We start from the raw sequence: 21,444 nt of genomic DNA, 5'->3' as shown, positions 1-21,444 counted from the left end.
GACAAAGTGAGTGAAGCAGTTGTTTGCTAGCATTCACCTACAAACGGCTGGGCTGTGAACCTGGAGAGAAGGGAGTACAGGAAGTGCAGCCCACTGTAGTCTGGCTTTCTGCCCGGGGCACTTTTTCACCCCAGGGCTCAGGAGAGCGAGCTCATCCCGAGAGCCTCTGCATGCAGCAGACACAACTCAGGCCATAAGAAACCAACACGGTATTTGCTCTTTTAAGCAGGGTGTTCACATTTTGGATTTTGAAAATACATAATTCCTCAAAAATTTCCATGGGGATTTTTCTCTCTTTATGTTTTATCTTCCTTTCCATTTCCTTTGGTTGAAAATACTGAGTCATTTTGCCGGTAGTTTCAAGAGGGACTCCCACTAACAGAAGACAAAAGCACTTCTAGGCAATGATGCTCCCTGTATCTCTGGCTCCTCTCTTCTAGCTTCACCGCCTGTTATAGTAGAGAGGAGATTAGACGCTGAACCTGCGCAGTTTTACATTAGTGGAATACGTAAACACCTCTGCAATGTTTTAAAAAAGACTAAGCCACTTGGCCATCAACACTTGGCTGCATACTAGAACCACAGAGTAGATATCCATCCTGGGGAAGCCGTCCAAGGCCACGTTAGAACCAAAGCCATAGCTGAGAATGACTGAAGCCAAAGCAGTCACCCAGACACCACCCTAGAGAGGGGCATATCTGGGGAGAAATTAAACTGGGGATTGATAAGAGTTTGCTGTTCTCACATCCCCACACTTTCCTTTTCCCCTACTGTAGTTTTCAAAGCTGCTGGCCTCAAATCCCACCTTTGCCTGCTTAGCTCCATCCCAAAAGAATGCAGAAAGAGCCCCTAACAGCTGCCTTTTGCAATTTGCTGGGTACATGAAGACCTACTGGGAGCAGTTACAGGCTTCTCCAGCTCACTGGAGGAGCACTCCTCAGGGAAGGTGCTCCTAACACCCACTACCACGCATGCCTCTGGAGAGTATCACCTCTTGATCCACCCCATCCATTGTTAAATGCAGGAAAAGAACCCTATGTTTCTCCCAAGCAGAGCCCTTCGGGGCTTTCTTCTAACACAGGGGTGTCAAACTCATTTTCACTGGGGGCCACATCAGCCTTGGGGTTGCCTTCAAAGGGCCAAATGTAATTTTAAGACCTTATAAGTGTACCTACTCCTTAACCAGGGGCAAAAAGCTTGGCGCTGCTGCAAGGTAGAAACAAGGTGCCAGGCCGGATAAAACGAGGTGGAGGGCCGGACTCGGCCCTCAGGCCTTGTGTTTGCCACCTGTGCTCTAACACATCACACCCAAACTGGAAAGTCCTGAAGGGCCAAGGCCCGACATCAGTTCTTCTCCTCTCTCTGCTGCCTGTTCTAAGGGTCTAAGCAGAAGGACCCTGCTCTGCTGAAAGGACATCTCTCACCCTCAACAAAGTCACCACAGGAGCACAATCCTTAGGCCACACATTTGCACAGCCTCACTGGCTTCCGGCAAATTCAGGGACAAGGCAAACCCAAGCTTGCACCTTACACCGCCTGGGGAGCACAAGACAGCCAGGCCAACCACAAGCTATGCACACTGTCTGCTACCCAGAATGGAACAGAAATCTCTAACCTACCGTCAGCAAGTGGCTTACAGGAGAGGGCGTCATCAAGGTCTCGGGCAGTTGATGGGTCAATGGTGAAGATACAGTCTTTCCTAGGAAAGATTGAAAAAATAATTAGTGATGCCACAAACAGAAACTTTACTCATTGCAGGACAGCTTTAAAGAACAGTTATTTTGAAAATGTGCAAATGGTAGGCAAAGTGAAGAGAAACTCCTATAGTGTCTGAGGAAGGGATCTGCAGTAAAACATGAGACTGGGGAGACAGTAGGGGGAGATAACAAGGCTCCATGCTGTCTCTGAGTGACTTTCTCTTTCTCTCTGTGAATGTGTTTCTCCTTGACTCTGAAGTGGAACAGGTGTGAGAAGGCAGAAGCGAGGCAACATCCATGAATGAGGCTTCCCAAGAAGCGCTGTCTCACAGGAGGGGCAAGTATCTTTGGTAAATCACTTTCCAATGGTCAGTTCTTCCATTTGCTTCCCTCTTCCTCAATGGCTGATGGAGACCTGTCCTCCTCTGGTTTCATTTCAAAGAGCTATATGAGGATAATTTACTGCCCCTTCTCCTTTCTTCCCAAAGAGGTGTGTGCTAAAAAGTAAATCACCTATACTCTGGTTTCTCTTCAGATCATATAAATCTTTTACCTTTTACAAAAAAAAAACACCTAACTTCTTCTGACCCAAGAATAAGTTTTGCAAAAAACCTGAAGCCATACAGTTAGCTGTAATACAATTCTACTTGGAAATCATCCTAATCGCAGTTTGTTGCCATGTCCCATCATCAGACACACCTCTGTCCATTTATCCTCACTCACTACCCCATGCACATGTCACTCCTACTCTGCGACATGCCCTGCCATTCTCTTTTTGCTCTAGATTTTCTCAAATAACATGCCCCACATAACCCAGTCATTCCTAGCATGTAAATACCTACAGAGCAGGGCAGAGTCTGGCCCTGACTCTCCATCCCTTCTGCCCTTTCCTCCCCAGGCACTGGCCTGGAGATGGGGGTGTTTGGCAGGTCACCAAAGGCTGTGTTCCAGTGCTAGGAACATAGCCTGCCACTCACAAGTGTTTACAGAATAAATGAATGAATGAATGAATGAATGAATGCTGACAGGATGGGACAGGGAGGTGCAATTAATCCAGACACAGCAGTAATGGGCTCTGAATTGGTGAGAATCTTGAACTTGGTTCACAAGGTAAAGAAGAAACTGCTTCTTGCTTCTTTTTGTATTCTCCATAGAAGCTAGCAAAATGCTTTATATATACTGAGTACTTGACAATATTTGTTGAACTGGAACTGAAATGTCAGACATGGTGGTAGAAATAGTTTGGCCCTCCTCCTTTCATCATAATGGTATCATAAGAAGCTGAAAAAACATCCCTGTAGTCAAAATAAAAAATAACACTCTTACCTTGGGGATGGGGGGAGGACCACAGTTTACTGGTTTACTTAGAGAGTTGACTAGGAAGAAATGTTTTCTTACAATTAAATGTCTGGGTGATTTGAGACTTTTATTTCTATGAATGAATGATAATTTCCACTAAAATATCTCCAGCCTCACCCTGGCTGGTGTGGCTCAGTGGATTGAGTGCCGGCCTGAGAACCAAAGGGTATCACCAAAGGGTTCAATTCCCAGTCAGGGCACATGTGGGGGTTGCAGGCCAGGTCCCCAGTAGTGGGTGTGTGAGAGGCAACCACACATTAATGTTTCTCTCCCTCTCTTTCTCCTTCCCTTCCCCTCTCTCTAAAAAGTAAAGAAATAGAAGTCTTTAAAAAAAATTAAAAATAAATAAAATATTTTTAGCCTCAAACTGATCCTGTTATATGGAACACAGTAAAACTAAACTATAAGGCTTCAAGTTTAATTTGTCCACATCTTCTTTGAGAGGGACCACAAATTGAGAAAAATCTTAGACTAAACTGTAAGTACTCAAACCAATTCTTTTCTACTTAAAAAAAAAAAAATCAACTCTTAAACCAGAAACGTAAAAATCTAAATTAAAACAACTCTGAGGAACAGTCATCAGGAAAGTCTTCTGGAAAAACATACCATCAAAAAATTATTCTTGATCAGGGGTGGGCAAACTATAGCTCACAGGCCAAATGGGGCCTGCCACCTGTTTTGAATGGCCTACAAGCTAAGAATGGTTTTTGCATTTTTAAATTGGTTGGGAAAAAAAATCAAAAGAAGAATATTTCATGACATGTAACAACTATATGAAATTCAAATTCCAGTTTCCAGAAACGAAGCTCTATTGACACACCGCCACCTTTTCTTGGTACAATGGCTAAGCTAAGTAGTTATTACAGGACTGTCTGCTTAAACTCTACCTGTCTGGCCCTTATCAGAGAGTTTGTGGACCCCTGTTTTAAATCAGTGCTTCCCCAATGTGCCAATAAGTATTCAATTTTTTAGAAAGGTCCTGTGATTAAATCAGTTTGGGAAATGCTGAGCCAATTTCTTAATCGTAGGGCTTCTGTGTTGTTTTTTTAAATTGAAGCAATCGGAGTGACACTGGTTAGTAAAATGTATAGGTTTCAAGGGTACAGTTCCATAATGCATAATCCGACCGCTGTATGGCAGGCTCACGGCCCCAGGTCAAGCCTCCTCCCATCACCACTCCCTGGGACTTCTCTGCGCCTTCAGTGTGTTGGTGTTGCACAGTTCTTGCCAGACTCATTTGATCTTGGCACTTTTAATGGCAGAGACTCTCCCAGGCGCAAGGTCCCCCGGGCCAGTGCCCTGTGAGAAGTGATGAACCGCACAGAAACAACCTGCACAAGCTGCCAATGGAGTCCTTGTCCCACATGCGACCTTGTCACCAAGCCTACCCTAAGGGACACTGCAAGAAGTCAATGAAATGGCTATGCTGTTCACTGCAGGGAAGCTGATGGGGGCCTCGCCCATTTCATGGCTCAGCGCCCCTTCTACCAGGGAAGTTTATACAGTGCAAGGACTCCCTCTTCTTGTCTGGGGCTGGTTTGTTTATATCTTACAGACACAGGAATTTTATCTTTTCAGATTTCCCTCTCTGCTTTGGCTGCCAGGAAACTCAAAACATTTGTGACTTGCCTCTAAATGATCTTATTTGTAGTCTGAACTTTGTGAATTAACCTTTATCCTGGCTGTGCCTAATTTTTCTACATATATATTCCTTCTGCCCCCATCCTAATTTAAAAAAATTAACTGCATTAAATGTTACTGCAAGCTGCCTTAAACCATTTTTTTTTTTAAATCAGGGTATAAGTAAATACCTATGTATGTTGAGGGGATGCGGGAAGGAAAGGAGACATTCAGTATGGGCTACTAGAAAACCAACTTCTAGGCTGAGCAAACTCGCGGAGCTCCCGACAAGTGTTTGTACTGTGGCAGTGGACTCCAACTTGTCCTCTCACTATGGAAATTTGGGAGAAGCAAGGGAACAGTGAGTGACCCTGACAAAGTCCAGTCCTCAGCGCTGAGAGCCAGTGACTTAATCTGTTGTCATCGCCACAATTATGGCTGGGCCATGATGTGGCGCCTCAGGGCTCCTCCTGGTTGTGGGCCACAGCGGCCGGGAGCTGCTGGCCTCAGTACCTGGAAGCCCAGCTCCACGGGCAGTGCGCTGGGCAGCTGTTACACTCTGTTAACATGCTTCGGATTTTACTGGCTCCTTTTCTGGAAGGCTTTGGGCTCACAACCTGCAGGGAGCAGCCTGGCCTGCCAGCTTTTAGAACCTGTGAGACCAAATATTTAAAGAGTTCCGCAACAATGGTTAGAAAGAAGCTAACCCTGACCCACAGAAAATAAAGTGCCAGGTTGGGGAGGGAGACTCCCGTTCATGAGGCTGCAAAATTCCAGTTCAGAGCAATGTTATGTAACCAAAATTTCTGAAGGCACGTGACCGAGGGCTCAGTACAATATTTTAAAGTGACAGGAATCTTCTAACATCATTTTATGCAAAGCCATTGGTTCAGGAAAAGAACACAGGAAGAATAACAAGAAGCCTTCTATAATCCGTAAGAACTGGCCAAGAACCCCAGGAACTCAAAAAAGCATAGGAAGACTTTCTGTTCCTCTGTCACTTGCACACTCTCCTTTGACCTCGGGCCCTCTTCCTCCTCAAGGGACCAGCATCGCCACTCCTTGCAGTGGAACAGCTGTCTGGTCTCCACAGAAACTTCTACTCACCACTTTGTCACTATTCACCTCACTGGGTTTTGGCCATGGCTCGTACCACATCAGAGAAACTGCTCTCCCCACGGTCATGAGGCTGCCAGATTCACCATCTTAAAGCACACATCTGGTCAAAAACCTTCATCAACTCCTTACTGAGTAAAACAGAAATTCAGCTCAGAATTCAAAACCTTTCCGAGAAGGCCCCAACCTATGTTTTTCAAGCGAGACTGAGCATGCCCAACACGTACCTTATGTGCCAAACTTTTCTCTACACCCTCTGGTCTCTGAGACATTGTTGGTGCTGTCCCTAATGCTGGGACATTTCCCCACCCATCTCCAATGGCTAAGATCTACATGGCTTGTAAAGGCCTGGCTGGAATGCCATCTTTTTTCTAGGGGACCTTCATGGCTCCAGAGTGGAAGGCACCTCTCGCTGCCTGCCCTGCCCACACCAGTGACCTGTCTCTCTCCAATAGAACCGGCTACTGCCCCAGCATGCCGGTGGCTGCCTACAGATGTGTCTCACCGCAGTGACAAAGCTAGAAACTCTCCAGGGTCTGGCTGCAATATTGGCCTGTCTTGGTGTCTCCTCCAGCATACTGAAGTCACGTGTGTAAAGAACAGCTGATGGACAAGTGAGTGAAAACATGACGAAAGGGCTCTCTTTAGCATCTCTCCATTCAGTGCTGCCACTGTGTCTTAGGAAATACATTTAGGATTAGAACCCATGACCTCTCGGCATCCAAACCTGTGGTCATACCACAATGTTACTGTTTCCAGGGGTGTCCTTTTCTGTCTTATCCCATCTTCTCTTCTCATAAAACAGTGTTCTACACACTGCGGTTCAGGGACTATTTGTAGACTAACAAAATTTATAGAGGCCCTACTCTGTCCATGACTCGGAGTTGGTCTCCTTGCTAGCAAGCAACTCTACTGGGAGGATCTGGGTCAGTGGTGGTGAATGGGTGAAAAGGAATGGAAAAATTTAAGACATAACCTTAAGAAAATAAAGAATGATTTTTTTTTACTCAAACACTTTCTTAGATTAGATGGTATTGGAGTTTTATAAAGAAGCCAGAAATTTTTATGTAAACTGTAGCAGGAAAAACAGCAAAAGAGCTGGAGCACTCCATCCATGGCAACGTGACCCTAAGGCACGCCATGTGGAGAGCCAGCCAGATGGGTGCGGGGACGGTCCAGTTAAGGCGGATGCTGAATTCACCTGCACTTCCATTTCCCCTTGGCTTTTCTCAGGGCTGGGCTGACCCCTCCTCTTGGAGGCAAAGGGCGATCATCATTCGAACCTAGCTCTGCCCCCTTGATGTGGCGGGTCTGCACCTTTTTTTCCTTCTGATGACAGCTGTGGCTATGGTAACACTTTCACTCAGTTCTAATGTCACAACAGCTGCTAACAAGTCTGACACAAGTCACAGATTTTTCAGAACAGAGGAAGGCTTAGGTCTACCTAAAGCAGAAACAGACCTTGGTCCATCTGCCTCCTCTCCCCCAAGTGAGGAGCTGACCCGTCTGTGGCCATGGAGTGAGCAGGAAGAAATGACGCAATGCTCTGGGCAGGCTCTTTCCCCCCTGGCCAGGGGCTTCCACCTAGGGTCCACGGAAGGTCTACCTCATGCGTCGGCAAAATTCTACACCAAGTGGTTACTTTCTAAAGGACAGTGATAAGACTGACTCAGAACTGACTGATATGACCACCCCTGTCACATTCATTTACTCCTTCACCAACTGAACCTCTCTTTATACTTAAAAAAAAAAAAAATGACACTCTGGAGCAGAGCCACAGGACAAGGCTGGCATGGTACGGTGGGAGCCAGACTATAGCACAGTCCAAGCAAGCCACGGTTTAAATTCAGAGACTATGCTGAAATTAACTTTCTTTCCCTCAATTTTCATTTTGAAAAATGTCAAACTTTCAGGAAAGTTGAAAGAATAGTAAAATAAACATCCATATACTCCCTATCGAGATTCATCAAATGCCAACACTTTGCCATATTTGCCCTTCCTAAAGCTAGATTTCTTCACATGTGAACCCTTTAAAATCACACTGCAGAAATCATGGCACTTTACCCCTCCGTACCTGACCATAGGCTTTCTAAGAATGAGGGCATCCTTCTACAGAAACCCAATGCCTTTTAGAGAATAGAACTGGAAAATAATGGGTTAAATTATGTAAAACTGCTAACACTTGACTACTTGTGGCCTGAAAACGCAATTTCATGTGGTTCAATCTAACCTACTGCTTGAAAATGAGGAGTTCATGCTGACATCTCCAAATGAAATCTAATACTACAGAGTTCTTCCTCATCTTCTCCCATTCCATATTTGTATCTTTATTCTCCTAGTGAGCACCTCAGCTACCAATAACTTCACATTCAAAATAGTGTCAGAATTTTAATCCCAATACCACTAGCAACAAAGAACCTATTAAGTATAAGATTTCTTTGGAGTTTTATCCTTAGAATACAGTCACTAAGGGTATTCAGTCAAAGTGGTCCAATGTACAGTACCCAAAAGCTACTTGAATTAATTCTTTTTGCTGTATGTGGTGATAATACACATTTGCTAAACATTAGAACCATTCATTTTTGTTTTAGGTCTATTTTAGAGATTTTGCTTCTACCTCCTTTTAGATTTGACTTAATTTTATTGTTGAATATTTAAAACATTTAAATGGTTCAAATTTAAAGTGAGTCTTATTCTTGTCTCTATACTTTTACTTTGATCCTACCCATCTCTTACAAATAACTGTTTTTATCATTTTCTGGTTTATCCTTTCTTTCGCTTTTCTTTTTGTGATATACATTCTTCCTTATTTCTTACACAAACAGGGGAATACTATAAATTCTCTTCTGCCACCTGATTTTTCACTGAACAATAAACCCTGAGAAGTACTCCACATCAGTTCCAGGAACGGAGTCATCAAATCATCAGAGCTGAAAGTTTCTTAGCGGTCATCCTAGTCCAAACCTTATCCCCAAAGTGCCAGCAAACCAAATCTCAATGAGGCAGATGGGCTTCCCTCTTGAATACCTGGACAGGGAGTAGTGAAATTCACTGCCTCATTAGGCAGGCCATTTAATTTTAGAGAGCTCTAACCATTTTAAGGAGCTCTATTAGGCAGGCCATTGAATTTTAGAGAGCTCTAATTCATATTCTGAGTTGAAATCCAATTCTGAGAATCTTCATCATTCAGCCCTTTGCAGCCACAAGGAAGTAGCTGGCTCCCTCTTTCACCATACAGTCCTTCAAACATGACTTTCCCCAAGAAATGGGCCCAACCCTTTCTTGCTTTAAATCATTTATAACTATGTGTAATTATAGCTCTTTCATAAATTTTCACTTACTTTGTGTCCAGATCAAATCAAAACTGTAGGGACCAGTGAAACATCACCGTGAAGAAGGTCAAGAGAAAGAAGGTCAGAATTCCCTCATTCAATATTTACTGGGCATCTAGTACTTGCTCCAGGTGTCTGGGACACATTTGAGAGCAAAGATTCCTATCTACTCACATTCTAGTGGGAGAGGAGACAAAATAAACAGTACTGTACTTAACTGCTGTGGAGAAAAAAAAAGAAACATTAGACCAGAGCAAGACCAGTGCGAAGTACCAATTACAATTATAAATAGGACAGTCAGGGCAGGCCTTAATGCAAGGTGACACTTGAAGGTGACTGAAGGTGACTGAAGGTGAGGAAGTGAGCCATGGCTATCTGGGGGAAGGAAGACTTGGGCAAAAAGGAGAGCTGGTGCAACGGTCAGAACCCACCAAGTTAGTTTCTCTGAAGGCACTGAACTACTGGGCACAAGTGAACCAAGGGAGTTAGTTGTACCAGAGCAGAGATGGCTTGGCCTCAGCACTCCCTTACTTCCCATTAGAACCTACGCTTGCCTAAGGGAGCAACAACCACAGCAGCCAAGTCCCACTCCGTTCAAAGAGTTTTTCTATCCTTGGCTGGTGTGGTTCAGTGGATTGAGCGCTGGCCTGCGAACCAAAGGGTCGCTGGTTTGATTCCCAGTCAGGGTTGCAGGCCAGGTCCCCAGTGGGGAGTGTGCAAGAGGCAACTACACATTGATGTTTCTCTCCCTCTCTTTCTCCTTCCCTTCCCCTCTCTCTAAAAATAAATAAAATCTTAAAAAAAATAGTCTTTCTAACCAGTTCTCACTGCACACCTCTCTGTCTTCTTTTACCTCTGGTAGTAGTGTTTTCCTATAATCCAGATTTAAAATATCAGATTAGGGTTACTTTAAAACAAGCTATGAGAACACAGATTGATAATAAATTAAGTTTCAAAACTATATAAAATGAGGTAGCAGGAAACTTCCAAGAAATGCTCCTATACAGGGATCAAATTCCTCGGCCCTTATATACCTATAGTGTTAAGCGCTTAGGCATATAAAGCTCTATACAATATATAAAATCTTCACAGAATACAAACATAGTAGAGGTCTTCAAAATATAAGAAACCTTGTTCTCATTAAAACATTTTTTCCCCTATCTCCTACAAATTACCTCTTGAGAAAACAGAATTACAATAGTGGTGGGTATCATTTTTTACTCTGATTGTAGATGGAGAAACTCAGGCTCAGGGACATTAAGTAACATGTCTACGGTCACAGACTTGTAGACCTTTGGTTTAATGGGCCAGGAATTCAAAAGAGTAGGTGTTAAAAGAAATGAAGTAGACCAATAAGTTTTATTTCAATAGAAGTTGAAATCTTTTCTAATCACCCTTAGTTCCATACTTTATCTTAAGATTTAAACATCCCAGAAACATTTTGGCTGAAATAATAATTACCAAAAATTTCTTTCAGAAAAAGTTGCTCTACGGTTGACTAAGTTGACAATGACTTCATTCTAAATCTGACAACTTTTTACTTTCAACTTGAAAATCCACATACAGAGTTCCAGTATCAAACTTATTCAAAGTGGATATTCCTTAGTTTGTCACGGAAAGTCAAGTCCCAAGTACTTTTTTTTGGAAAGGATATACAAAAATAGGAAAAAGTAGCTTTAAAAAGAATATGCATAGATATATTTTTGCTTAGAATACTACTCTTTTAAATTTGCTACAAAATTTCCAGAAGAGACATAGTTAATATGTAAAAATAAAACAGAAATTGTAACCAAATTTTAATAGGACTCTGTCAGAGACTTAAACACAGTGGGGTAGAGGTCAGCATTTAACGGGTCTAAATTCTAGTGGGCAGAATTAAGAATAGTCACAAAGTCAAGGAATTAACTATGTCTAGACATCTCTCCTAGATTTCTATTTGAGGAACAGTGTTTTTTTTTTCTCATCCTTTGAATTCCCAAGTTAGGAATTCAGAACCTGCTGTTGAAAGGATCATCATCCTTAATTCTCCATCATTTATCAGGCTAACATGCAAATGTAAGCAGTGAATACATTTCAACAGCCCTGGAGCTCTAAAGAGCTTCTCAGGGAGCATGCTGAGCTAACCGGGGAAGGGTTAAGCCACCCGTTTCCAGATCTGAAAACAGTTGTTCTGATATGAGAAGAATCATTACAATGGTGCCAGCTCCCTTCTATAAAAGCTATACACATGTTTTGCACAACTGTATGATTGTTATGGTAACCATAAAAATGGAACTATCATTCTTCAAATTACACACTGCCCATACTGGATTACCTACATACGTTTGCTCTTCTACACTGCCCGGAATTTCTTTTCAGAAAGTGCTATGTCTGTCCCATAGATGTTTAGGAGAAGATAAAGTGGTCTCTTTCAGAGGGAGATTCCACAACAATGAATCTTTCAAAAGCCTAGCTCTTCAAGAATTCTAGGGCTTCCCTGTCAAGGCTTTTAATCCTGTGGTCACTGGGAGGCCTCGAAATATTCTCCCTGGGAGGCAAGGGAACTGCCTGGAAAATGTATTCCCAAATGATTGTTTTCTATTAAAAGGATGATTAAAGCACCATGAATGGGCCTTAACAGACCTTGCATAGTTCTGGAAAATACTGAGAACATTTACTAGAGTCCCAGTTTAGTGAGGTGAGAGACTTGTCTAAGAGATGCATACAATCATTTTAATGAAAATTAATGCTGAAAAAAACAACTCGAATAGTCAAACAAAAATGCCAAAATAAATGCCAGCTGTATTTCAGGACAATCAGGGACTCATTTATTATTACTTTGGCTAACATGAGTAGAACTCCGTAACTCTTAACAGAAAAAAAAAAAAAGTGTGAACTCTTTCTTCTCATTAACGGGAAAAGCCAAGTCTAGTCTTGTATGTCTTTTAAATATTCACCTTGGGCCAAAATTCTGTTTCACTGCTCACCAAGCTGATTCTATAGTTTAAAAATACAAACAGGGTGGCAATGACTTCCTAGCTGATTTCAATATTAAATACTTAGATTTTGAGATAAAAACGTATTCATAATTTGTTTGCTCCAGAGAATTTCCAAATAAGGCACAAAATTCCTCTAGGGTTCCTTTCTCAAAGACACAAACTCAAACAAAAACAACAACAAAAGCCCCCCCAGAGAGTCTCCCTTTGAGGCGGGCAGGCAAGTCAAGCTCTAATGGCAGCTCCTTGGATGCAGAATGCACTGAGTGAAGCGCAGAGAACTGCTTCTCCACTCCCACCCCATCTTCGGGAGCCGCCCAGGTGACCCCAGATGACCCCATCCACAGTCTACACCTCTTCCTGCATTTTCAGGTCTCCCAGTATACTGCCTCTGTGTCAGCCCCATCTCCATCACCCAGTCCTTACCAAGCCTGTGACCGGACCTGTCTTCATAATCCCGCCCTCTTTTCCTGCAGAAGCAGCTCTCCCCAGCTGGACTCCAGTCTCCTGCCTTTCAGATCCTTCAGCATCTGGCTACTGGGATGAAGTTACTAAAACACTGCATTAGATTTTGCTCCTTCCTCAAAAACTTTCACTAGCCCCCAGCTACCCTGACACTACTAGCCCTCAGCGAGGCATTCAGCATCCTCCAAGCTCTGGCTTCCAACTGTTCTTCCATTCTCACTTAAGATGACACCTTCATTAACATGCAGCCTTATGTCCTGAATTAGTGATTCCTGTACACTCATCATCTCTTCTTCTAGACTTTATATTATTTGAAGGAAAAAACGGTTTCTCTCAATTATGTACTTTTCAATTCTAATAATATCTATTTCAGGGTCTTGCAAATAGTAGAGATAATAAATACATACTGAGCTAAATCTTTAACTGGGCTCCTTCAACTCCAACCATGGAAAAGACTGGGGCTGCGTTGAGCCATGAACGGTTTTCACCTAATAGTCCCTTTACCAGAAGCATCAACATATCTGTGAGAGCAGGATTCACTTCAGGTGACGTCTTGGGACCTCCAGCCCTGGCCTGGGAACACAACGCAAGAGAATTTCCTAGGTTTAGAACCAAAGTCCTTTTGATTATGAATATACTAATACTCAAGGGCAGATGAAAATGAGAACAAAAAAATGGGCTAAGGGGAAACAGAATTTGAGGGCAGAAGGTAGTCTGAACTTTTTACTCTACACATGACTCAAACATCAATGTGCTTAATGCTCCTCAGAAAGGAGCAGTACCTTATCAAGCAGATGCATGCCAGGCGCTGAGCACCACACGCATTCTTACCTCTTATCCCTGCCACAACTTCACGAGAAAAGACAGTACCAGGGTCATAAGAGCACTAAATGGTAATGGAAAAAAAAAACCCCAATAAAGATTAAATTAAAAAAGATAGCACCGGGGAGAACCAAGATGGCGGCGTAGGTAGACACACTGTACCTCCTCGCACAACCAGAACTGACAGACAATCGAACGGCAAGGGGGACCGACACCAAGGAAATAGAAAATAAACCTTCATCCAGACCGGTAGAAGGGGTGGAGAGGGGCACTGGGGTGGAGAGGACTCGCATGGCTGTGGCGGGACTGAGACTGGCGGAGTGTGGGACAAACGGCACAGGCAGCCCGAGCACTAGCAGACCCTGCGGCCCCACATTCGTACAGATAAACCCAGAGGGCCGGACTCAGAGTGGCGGAGAATGGGGCAGGCAGAGCGGCGGGTAGCACCCCGCAGCACCACATTTGGGCACAGATAAACAGGACAGAACGGCGGGGAGCGAAGCAGACCGAGCAACCCAGCGCTCCAGCACAGGGGGCCCACAGGGGCCTAGAGCGTGCACAGGCCCACCCACTTGGGAACCAGAACCAGAGGGGCCCAGTTTGATTGTGGGTAGCGGAGTGAAAGATTGAAAGCCTGAGGAGTGAGGCAGGCGCCATTGCTCCCTTTCGGCCCCTCCCCCACGTACTGCCTCACAGCACAGCAACCAGCATTACCCCGCCCCAGTGAACACCTAAGGCTCCGCCCCTTAAAGTAACAGCCGCGCCAAGACAAAAAAAAAAAAAAAAAAAAGGCCCAAATGACAGAACACTTCAAAGCTCCAGAAAAAATACAACTAAGTGAGGAAGAGATAGCCAACCTATCAGATGCACAGTTCAAAACACTGGTTATCAAGATGCTCACAGAATTGGTTGAATCTGTTCGAAAAACAGATGAAAAAACGAAGCCTATGCTAAGAGAAACAAAGGAAAATGTACAGGGAACCAATAGTGATGAGAAGGAACCTGGGACTCAAATCAATGGTGTGGACCAGAAGGAAGAAACAAACATCCAACCAGAAAAGAATGAAGAAACAAGAACTTGGAAAAATGAGGAGAGGCTTAGGAACCTCCAGGACACCTTGAAACGTTCCAACATCCAAATTATAGGGGTGCCAGAAGGAGAAGAGCAAGAACAAAAAATTGAAAACTTATTTGAACAAATAATGAAGGAGAACTTCTCTCATCTGGCAAAGGAAATAGACTTCCGGGAAGTCCAGGAAGCTCAGAGAGTCCCAAAGAAGCTGGACCCAAGGAGGAACACACCAAGGCACATCATAATTACATTACCCAAGATTAAATGCAAGGACCTACATCCAAGATTACTGTATCCAGCAAAGCTATCACTTAGAATGGAAGGGAAGATAAAGTGCTTTTCAGATAAGGTCGAGTTAAAGAAGTTCATCATCACCAAGCCCTTATTATAGGAAATGTTAAAGGGACTTACCTAAGAAAAAGAAGATCAAAAATAGGAACAGTAAAAATGACAGCAAACTCACAGTTATTAACGACCACACCTAAAACAAAAACCAGAGCAAACTAGGCAAACAACTAGAACAGGAACAGAACCATAGAGATGGAGATCACATGAGGGTTGTCAATAGGGGAGTGGGAGGGGGAGAGGGGGGGAAAAGTACAGAGAATAAGTAGCATAGATGATAGGTGGAAAATAGACAGGGGGAGGGTAAAAATAGTGTAGGAAATGTAGAAGCCAAAGAACTTATAAGTATGACCCATGGACATGAACTATAGGGGGGGAATGTGGGAGGCAGGGGGTGGGCAGGATGGAGTGGAGTGGGGGGGGGGGAAATGGGACAACTGTAATAGCATAATCAATAAATATATTTAAAAAGAAAAAAAAAGATAGCACCTATACATCCCTTTCAAGTTGTACACAAAGTAAAGCTCAGAGGATTTAAGTAACTTGCCTAAGACTACTCGTATATACCTAGTTAAGTGGCAGAGGGAGTGATGATTTAAGTCAAATTTGCCTCTAAAGCCTATGTTCTTATATTTCAACCCTGTGATGTCAGGGTCACTTAAAATTTTCAAACCCCTGGAACAGAAAAAGAACCAGTGAGCACAGCTGTGGCAGACTGATATCTGGCCTGCTGCTTCCTCTCCCAAACCAGCATATAACCTAAAACAGGACAAACTGACCCTGGGCCTACAGTTTCAAACTGGGACTGAGAAAGGGAGAGGGAGGTGAGGAGGAAGAAGGCGTGCGAGGAGGGGAGAGGGAGAGGGATGGGCTCCCTTTCAAGGCTGTGCCGGCTGGTCCATAGCAATCTCCCAATGAAGGGTAGGAAGCCAGGGGCTGGTCCGGGAGAAGGGAAGAGTCCCTTGGGTCAGGTGTGGAGAGAGCAGGAGAGGCAGAGATGAAGAAAGAAGCCCTTCTGGTTCCCTGCCCTTGAGTCCTGGAAGTCACCACAGGATCCTTAAATTCCCTTCTGCCTAAATGAGCTCCAGTGGTTTCTGTTATTTGGGACCAAAAAAAAAGTCTTAATTAATGCAACAGCTGTGAAAGTTTCCTAGCATGGTTTACTTGTTGTAGCTCCCTATGCTTTCTCCTTAACAAGCCACGACAGGAGGTCACAGCAGATGATGCCACACCACCCACTCCTGGGCACGCACGGTGAGAGTCTGGGGTGTGGGGAGGCAGAGGGAAGGCATGGCAGATTATTGATATGAATTTTCTATTTAAAAATCAAATCAACTTTTAAAAAAAGATTGCTTTTGTAATTCAAATTACACAAAATATAGTGCTATACCATTTTTGGGGGGTCAGTAGGGATTTGAAGACTCTAACTTCCTTAATATGGGGTTGGGAAGTATGTGGTATTTTTTATTATTTTAAAATGTTTACTAAGGCTATGGGTTTAAGAAGGTGGAGACACACGAGGATGGTAGGTAAGAGCTTCCTTACTGCAGATCTGAATTCAAGCCTCAGCTCTGCCCCTCTCAGCCATGAGACCTGGGGCAAGTGAGTACACGGGTCTGAGCCACAGTTTCTTTATCTGCAAAATAGGAAAAGCTATTTCACAGGGTTGTTTCAATGATTAAATAAGGTATTACATAAATATAAAATAATTAAATGAGATAATCCACATAAATAGGTATCAAAGAGGCATTCGAGCCCTAGCTGGTAAGTCTCGGTTGGGCACTGTTCTGGAAACCGGAAGGTCACCGGTTCGATTCCTAGTCCGGGCACACTCCTGGGTTGCAGATTCAGTCCCCAGTCAGGGTGCATACAGAAGGCAGCCAATCGATGTTAGTCTCTCACACCAGTGTTTCTCTCCCTCTCTTCCTCCCTCTCCTCCCCTCTCTCTAAAATCAAACAAAAACAAAAGAAGCATTTGATAAATGACACATTCTGGTGTGTGTGTATTTCTCACATTAACAAAGCTAAATTTCTTTATCTTGGCTATTTTGGGCTGAACAGTAATAGAGGTGCTCCACTACTAGGAAACCAATCTGTCTCTTGGTGTGTCCTGTCCCCTGGTGTAGGTCAAGTCCCAAGGCCGAGAAAACAGGACAGGGACACCCAGTGAGTACCTACTATGTGCCCAGCACTGTCCTAGGTCTGACCGACAGTCGAGATTATGCTAGTGATTTAGTATTTTCAAAGTAACTCCACTTCAAAAAGAAACAGTTAAATATGACTATAGAAAAGGATAATTGAACACACATTTAAAGTATTATTATGCTTGTGGGAACACTCCTATCCTAGGAATTCTAATTACATCTGTAAGACCACAGGAGAACTGTTTAAACAATCACAATTTGAAACTCCTGATCCTCCCATATACAAACTTTGGTATAATTCCACTAAGTCACCTCTCAGGCAGAAAGATTGTAGGGCAACCTGGCATTTGCACATTAAAAGTAAATATAAAATCACAAAGCCAATTTCTTCACATGCAGAACCTCTGTGCACATCAGTGTCCTCCTCCGAGTTACAAACAAACTTGCCCACTTACTCACATCATGCCACAACTGCTCAAAAGGGTTTTGGAATTCTTTAAGAACTACTTTCTAAGCCAATTCATGAGCTTCACAAGAAAATCAGTTTTACTACTTTATAATTATACTTTTTTTTTTTTTGAAGTTGTATTATCCAGCTTGATCACCACCTGATTTACCACTCTTGGCTCTAAATTGAGTTGGCTGTTTCCAAAACTCAAAGCCACTCTCAGAAGATGAAGATTTGTCATTGTTGAAAATGTGCCTTAGGCTCTGAAGGCAATTTCCGAAGAGGAGTCCAAAAATGTGTATGTCCTCCCCTGGCTCCCTCCCCGCTGCCTGCCAGCAAGCTCTAATCTCTTCATTCTCACCTCTCCGAGGACCCTGCTCCGGTCGAGTCCCCTCTCACCTCCTCCGCACCAAAAACTCCCCTCAAAGAGATGTTTACACTTAGTGTCCCACTTTCAACCTCCCTTCCGCTCCTCAACTCACTCCAGTCTGCTCCGGCTCTCATCACTCCACTGACACAACTGGTGAGATGTCCAAAACACAAAGAAAAGGGCTTGGTGGCTAAAGGCAGTGGCTTTTGTCCACGCTGACCTCGCTACAGCAGAACCCAGGGAAGCTCAGCCCTTTTGTGTTCTTTCACTCCTCTCATATCCTCCTTTCTGCAGCCCCAACCCCACTTTTCCTAAGAAGCTTCCACCCTTTAAACGTTGGAGCCCCAGGGTCCATCACCGCCCTCTCTCCTTTCCAGACTGCACGCTCACTAGCTATCTTTCTTCACTTCGGTGGCTCTGGCTCCTACTTGTATGCACCTAAACAGCTACCTGCAGCCCAACCTGCTTTCCTGAGTGTCAGGCCTATTTTTCTTTCTGCCACCTGGCCATTTCCGTTTGGTATTCTAGGCACCTAATATCCAAATTTTACTCATCTTTCTCCATCCAAGCATTTTGTTCTTGCCCTCTAAATCACAATCTCAGATTTTCCTGAATCCCGCCCTGGCCTAAGGTTACTGCCACAGTTCAAGGGCCATACAGGCATATCCCCCCACCTGAGAGGTCTTCACAGAGGATGTCACTAAGTGTTAGTTGCCCTTTCTTTTTTTTTAATAATAAGACAAAAGCCTATGGAAATTCTATTTATCCTTCAAGGCCAAGTTCAAAGATTACCTGGCTTTAAAGCTTCCTCATGCAAAATTAATTACTACTTCCTAATCTGTGTTTCTCTGGTGCCTTTTTAAAAAGTTTTGAGCCTTTTATTTTGAGATAATTGTCAATTAACATGCAGTGGTAAAAAAATAACAGACATTATTTACCTTTTACCCAATTTTCAATGGTAAAATCTAACAAAATTATATATAATACAGCATCAAAACCAGGATGTTACCGTTGGTAGAATGCACTGATCTTACTTACTTCTCATTTACTTACTTAAATGAGAACTTAGTACTCATTAAGTTCTCTACCATTGTATCACACGTGCAGATTCACGAAGCACTCCCTCCTTCCGAATGCTGGAAACTGCCATTATCTCAAGTGCCCCTCTCATTGTCTTTCAACAATAATCACATCCAACTCCTTCCTGCCCTGCCTTCTGCAGTCCCCGGCAACTACACTCCATTTCTAAAATGTCTCTTTTTAAAATGTTATATAAGTAGAATCACACATATGTAATCTTTCAAATTGGCCTTTTATCCCTCGGCATCTCCTAAAGATTCATGCAACTTGCTGCGTGTATCAACAGTCCATTCCTTCTCATTGCTGAGTGTCACTCACGACACGGACGTACCGGGGTTTGTTTAACCATTCGCCCATGCAAGGGCATTTCAGCTGTTCTGGTTTGAGGCTGTTATGAATAAGCCTGCTATGAAATCTGTGTACAGCTTTCGCATGAACCATAAGCATTCACTTCTCTGGGATAAATGCCCAGGAACGCAATTACCAGCCTGTATGGTGGTTGTGTTTAGTCGTCTTTAATGAACTGAAGTGTTTCTAGAGTGGCTGTGCCATTTTACATTTCCACCAGCAGTGTGTGAAGGACCTGCTTTCTCTGCATCCTCACCAGCATTTTGTATTGCTTGGAACTTTTTGCCAACTTTTTTTCCTTTTAGTTTTTAGCCATTTTGATAGGTGGGTACTGATATTTCATTATGGACTGAATTTGCTTCTGCTGTGCAGGAAATGGAAGATTAGTTCCCTGCTCAGACCTGCAGACACCTCCTGAAGGGGGAATTGGAGTGTCACCTGCCTGTGGCAGACAGGATGGAAGATTAAGTCACTGCATGGCTCCCCAGCCATCACCAGGTGGGGGAACTGGAGCATCGCTGCTCGGTTTCATGGGCGAGGGCAGGGGTGTGTGGGACAGTGACACCCTGCTCAGCCCCACTGAAGCACAGTGTGTGTGTGTGTGTGTGTGCGCGCGCGCGCGCGCGCACGTGTCTTTCCATCGGTGTCTGGCTGGAATATGGTGGGTACTGCCAAAAAGTTTTTCTGTTGTTAGACCATGCTTCTCTGGTCTTTTGGCTACAGGAGAAAGGTTTCTCTTGGACATTATCTTTCCTGTGCCTTTTGGCCATTTTGGGTTGGTGACTTCTACAGCACCCTGTCTGGGATATATGGGTGGCAATAAGGAAACTCAAGAGGAACCACTGTTACATTGCTCCTCACGTCCTGAGACCCCCTAGGCAGTCCGTCCTCTTTTTCCCACTGTTCAGAAGCTCCCTGCGCTTGCTTGTTGTGTCATGCCCATGCTTGCAGCTGTAAGAAGGAAGGCACACGAGGAACTCTACCTTTGTCAGGAACAGGAGTTGTACTTCATTTAATTAGAGTAATTTTAATACTTTACTCTTTAAGATGTTTTCCTACCTAATTTTCATACCATACAGCAACCACTTTGAAAGCACTGGACTGTATTTTATCAATATTCATTTTCCTAGAATATCAAGACACAGGAATGAATCCCAGCACTTGCTTAAAATCACATTATGTTGAATAAATGAATACATATCCTGCAAACTTCTAAATATAACCCTCTTTGTCTCCTTCCTTTTTCTCCCGTCTTTTATCCTGTACACATTTATTTACACAGAGCAGCCCTCTCCCATCTACTGTCTCACTTTTCGTGGTTCCAGTCACTCAGGGTCAACCTGCAGCCCAAAAATATTAAATAAAAAATTCCAGAAACAAACAACGCGTAAGTTTTAAACTGCACACTGAGCAGCATGATGAAATCTCGTGCCACCCTGCTCTGTCTCACCGGGACACGAATTACCCCTGTGCCCACTCCAGTGCTTACACACTGTATACGCACCCCATAAGCCCCCAAGTGGCCGTCCTGATTATCAGATTGGTTACCAGAGAGAAATGACACCCATATAACTTTTATACAATATACTGCTATCATAGGTCTATTATTACTTACCATTGTTAATCTCTTACCATTCCTAATTTATACATTAACTTTTATCACAGGCATATATGTATGAATAGAAAAAACACAGTATACTATGTAGGGTTTGGTACTATCCACAGTTTCAGGCATCCACTGAGGGTCTTAGAACACATCCCACATAAATGAGGGGTAACCATTCTATAAAATTCGTTATACAGCAAATACTGAGTTAGATTCTAGAAACAGGAAGACAGGTAACACCCAGCCCTTGGTCTTGAGGACTTTGCTATTCGTTAGGAAGACAGTGTCAAACTTAGGTGAATTAGAGCACAGGATGGCAAGTACTGTAACACAGGGAAAAATGAACAGCAAAGGGACAGAAGAGTGGGGCGCGACTGAGTCTTCCAGGATGAGATAGCAAAGACGTATTAATAAGTTCAAATGGGCCCTGGAAAATGAATGAAGTACGCAGCAAGGCGTGGGCAAGACGTAGAACTCTAATAGAGTAAAATGGTCTGGGGAAAGATGAAGGGTTAAATGCAGAACAGGATACTGCACTGGAGCTAAGAAATTTACTTCCCTCTTTTCATATTATCAATAAAGTTCATTAATTCCACTTTTTCACTTGCACTGATATAAGAGTCAAGCTATCCAACATCTCCTAAC

General features: G+C 43.5%; 1 protein-coding gene across 7 annotated transcripts in view; it reads right to left on the bottom strand.

Moving 5' to 3' along the window:
- DIS3L2 (DIS3 like 3'-5' exoribonuclease 2) overlaps nucleotides 1-21,444 on the bottom strand; it is a 280,596-nt gene that overhangs the window by 119,567 nt on the left and 139,585 nt on the right. For all 7 annotated transcript variants that reach the window (XM_053919206.2, XM_053919207.2, XM_024564295.4 and 4 more), the window contains one exon: nucleotides 1,620-1,699. In XM_053919206.2, coding sequence (XP_053775181.1) covers nucleotides 1,620-1,699 — 80 coding nt within the window. The remainder of the gene's footprint in view (nucleotides 1-1,619; nucleotides 1,700-21,444) is intronic.

This window comes from Desmodus rotundus, chromosome 2, assembly GCF_022682495.2.
Source record: "Desmodus rotundus isolate HL8 chromosome 2, HLdesRot8A.1, whole genome shotgun sequence".
NCBI classification, from domain to species: domain Eukaryota; kingdom Metazoa; phylum Chordata; class Mammalia; order Chiroptera; family Phyllostomidae; genus Desmodus; species Desmodus rotundus.
The sequence above is the reverse complement of the archived record's forward strand: the minus strand, read 5'-3'. Positions and strand labels throughout refer to the sequence as shown.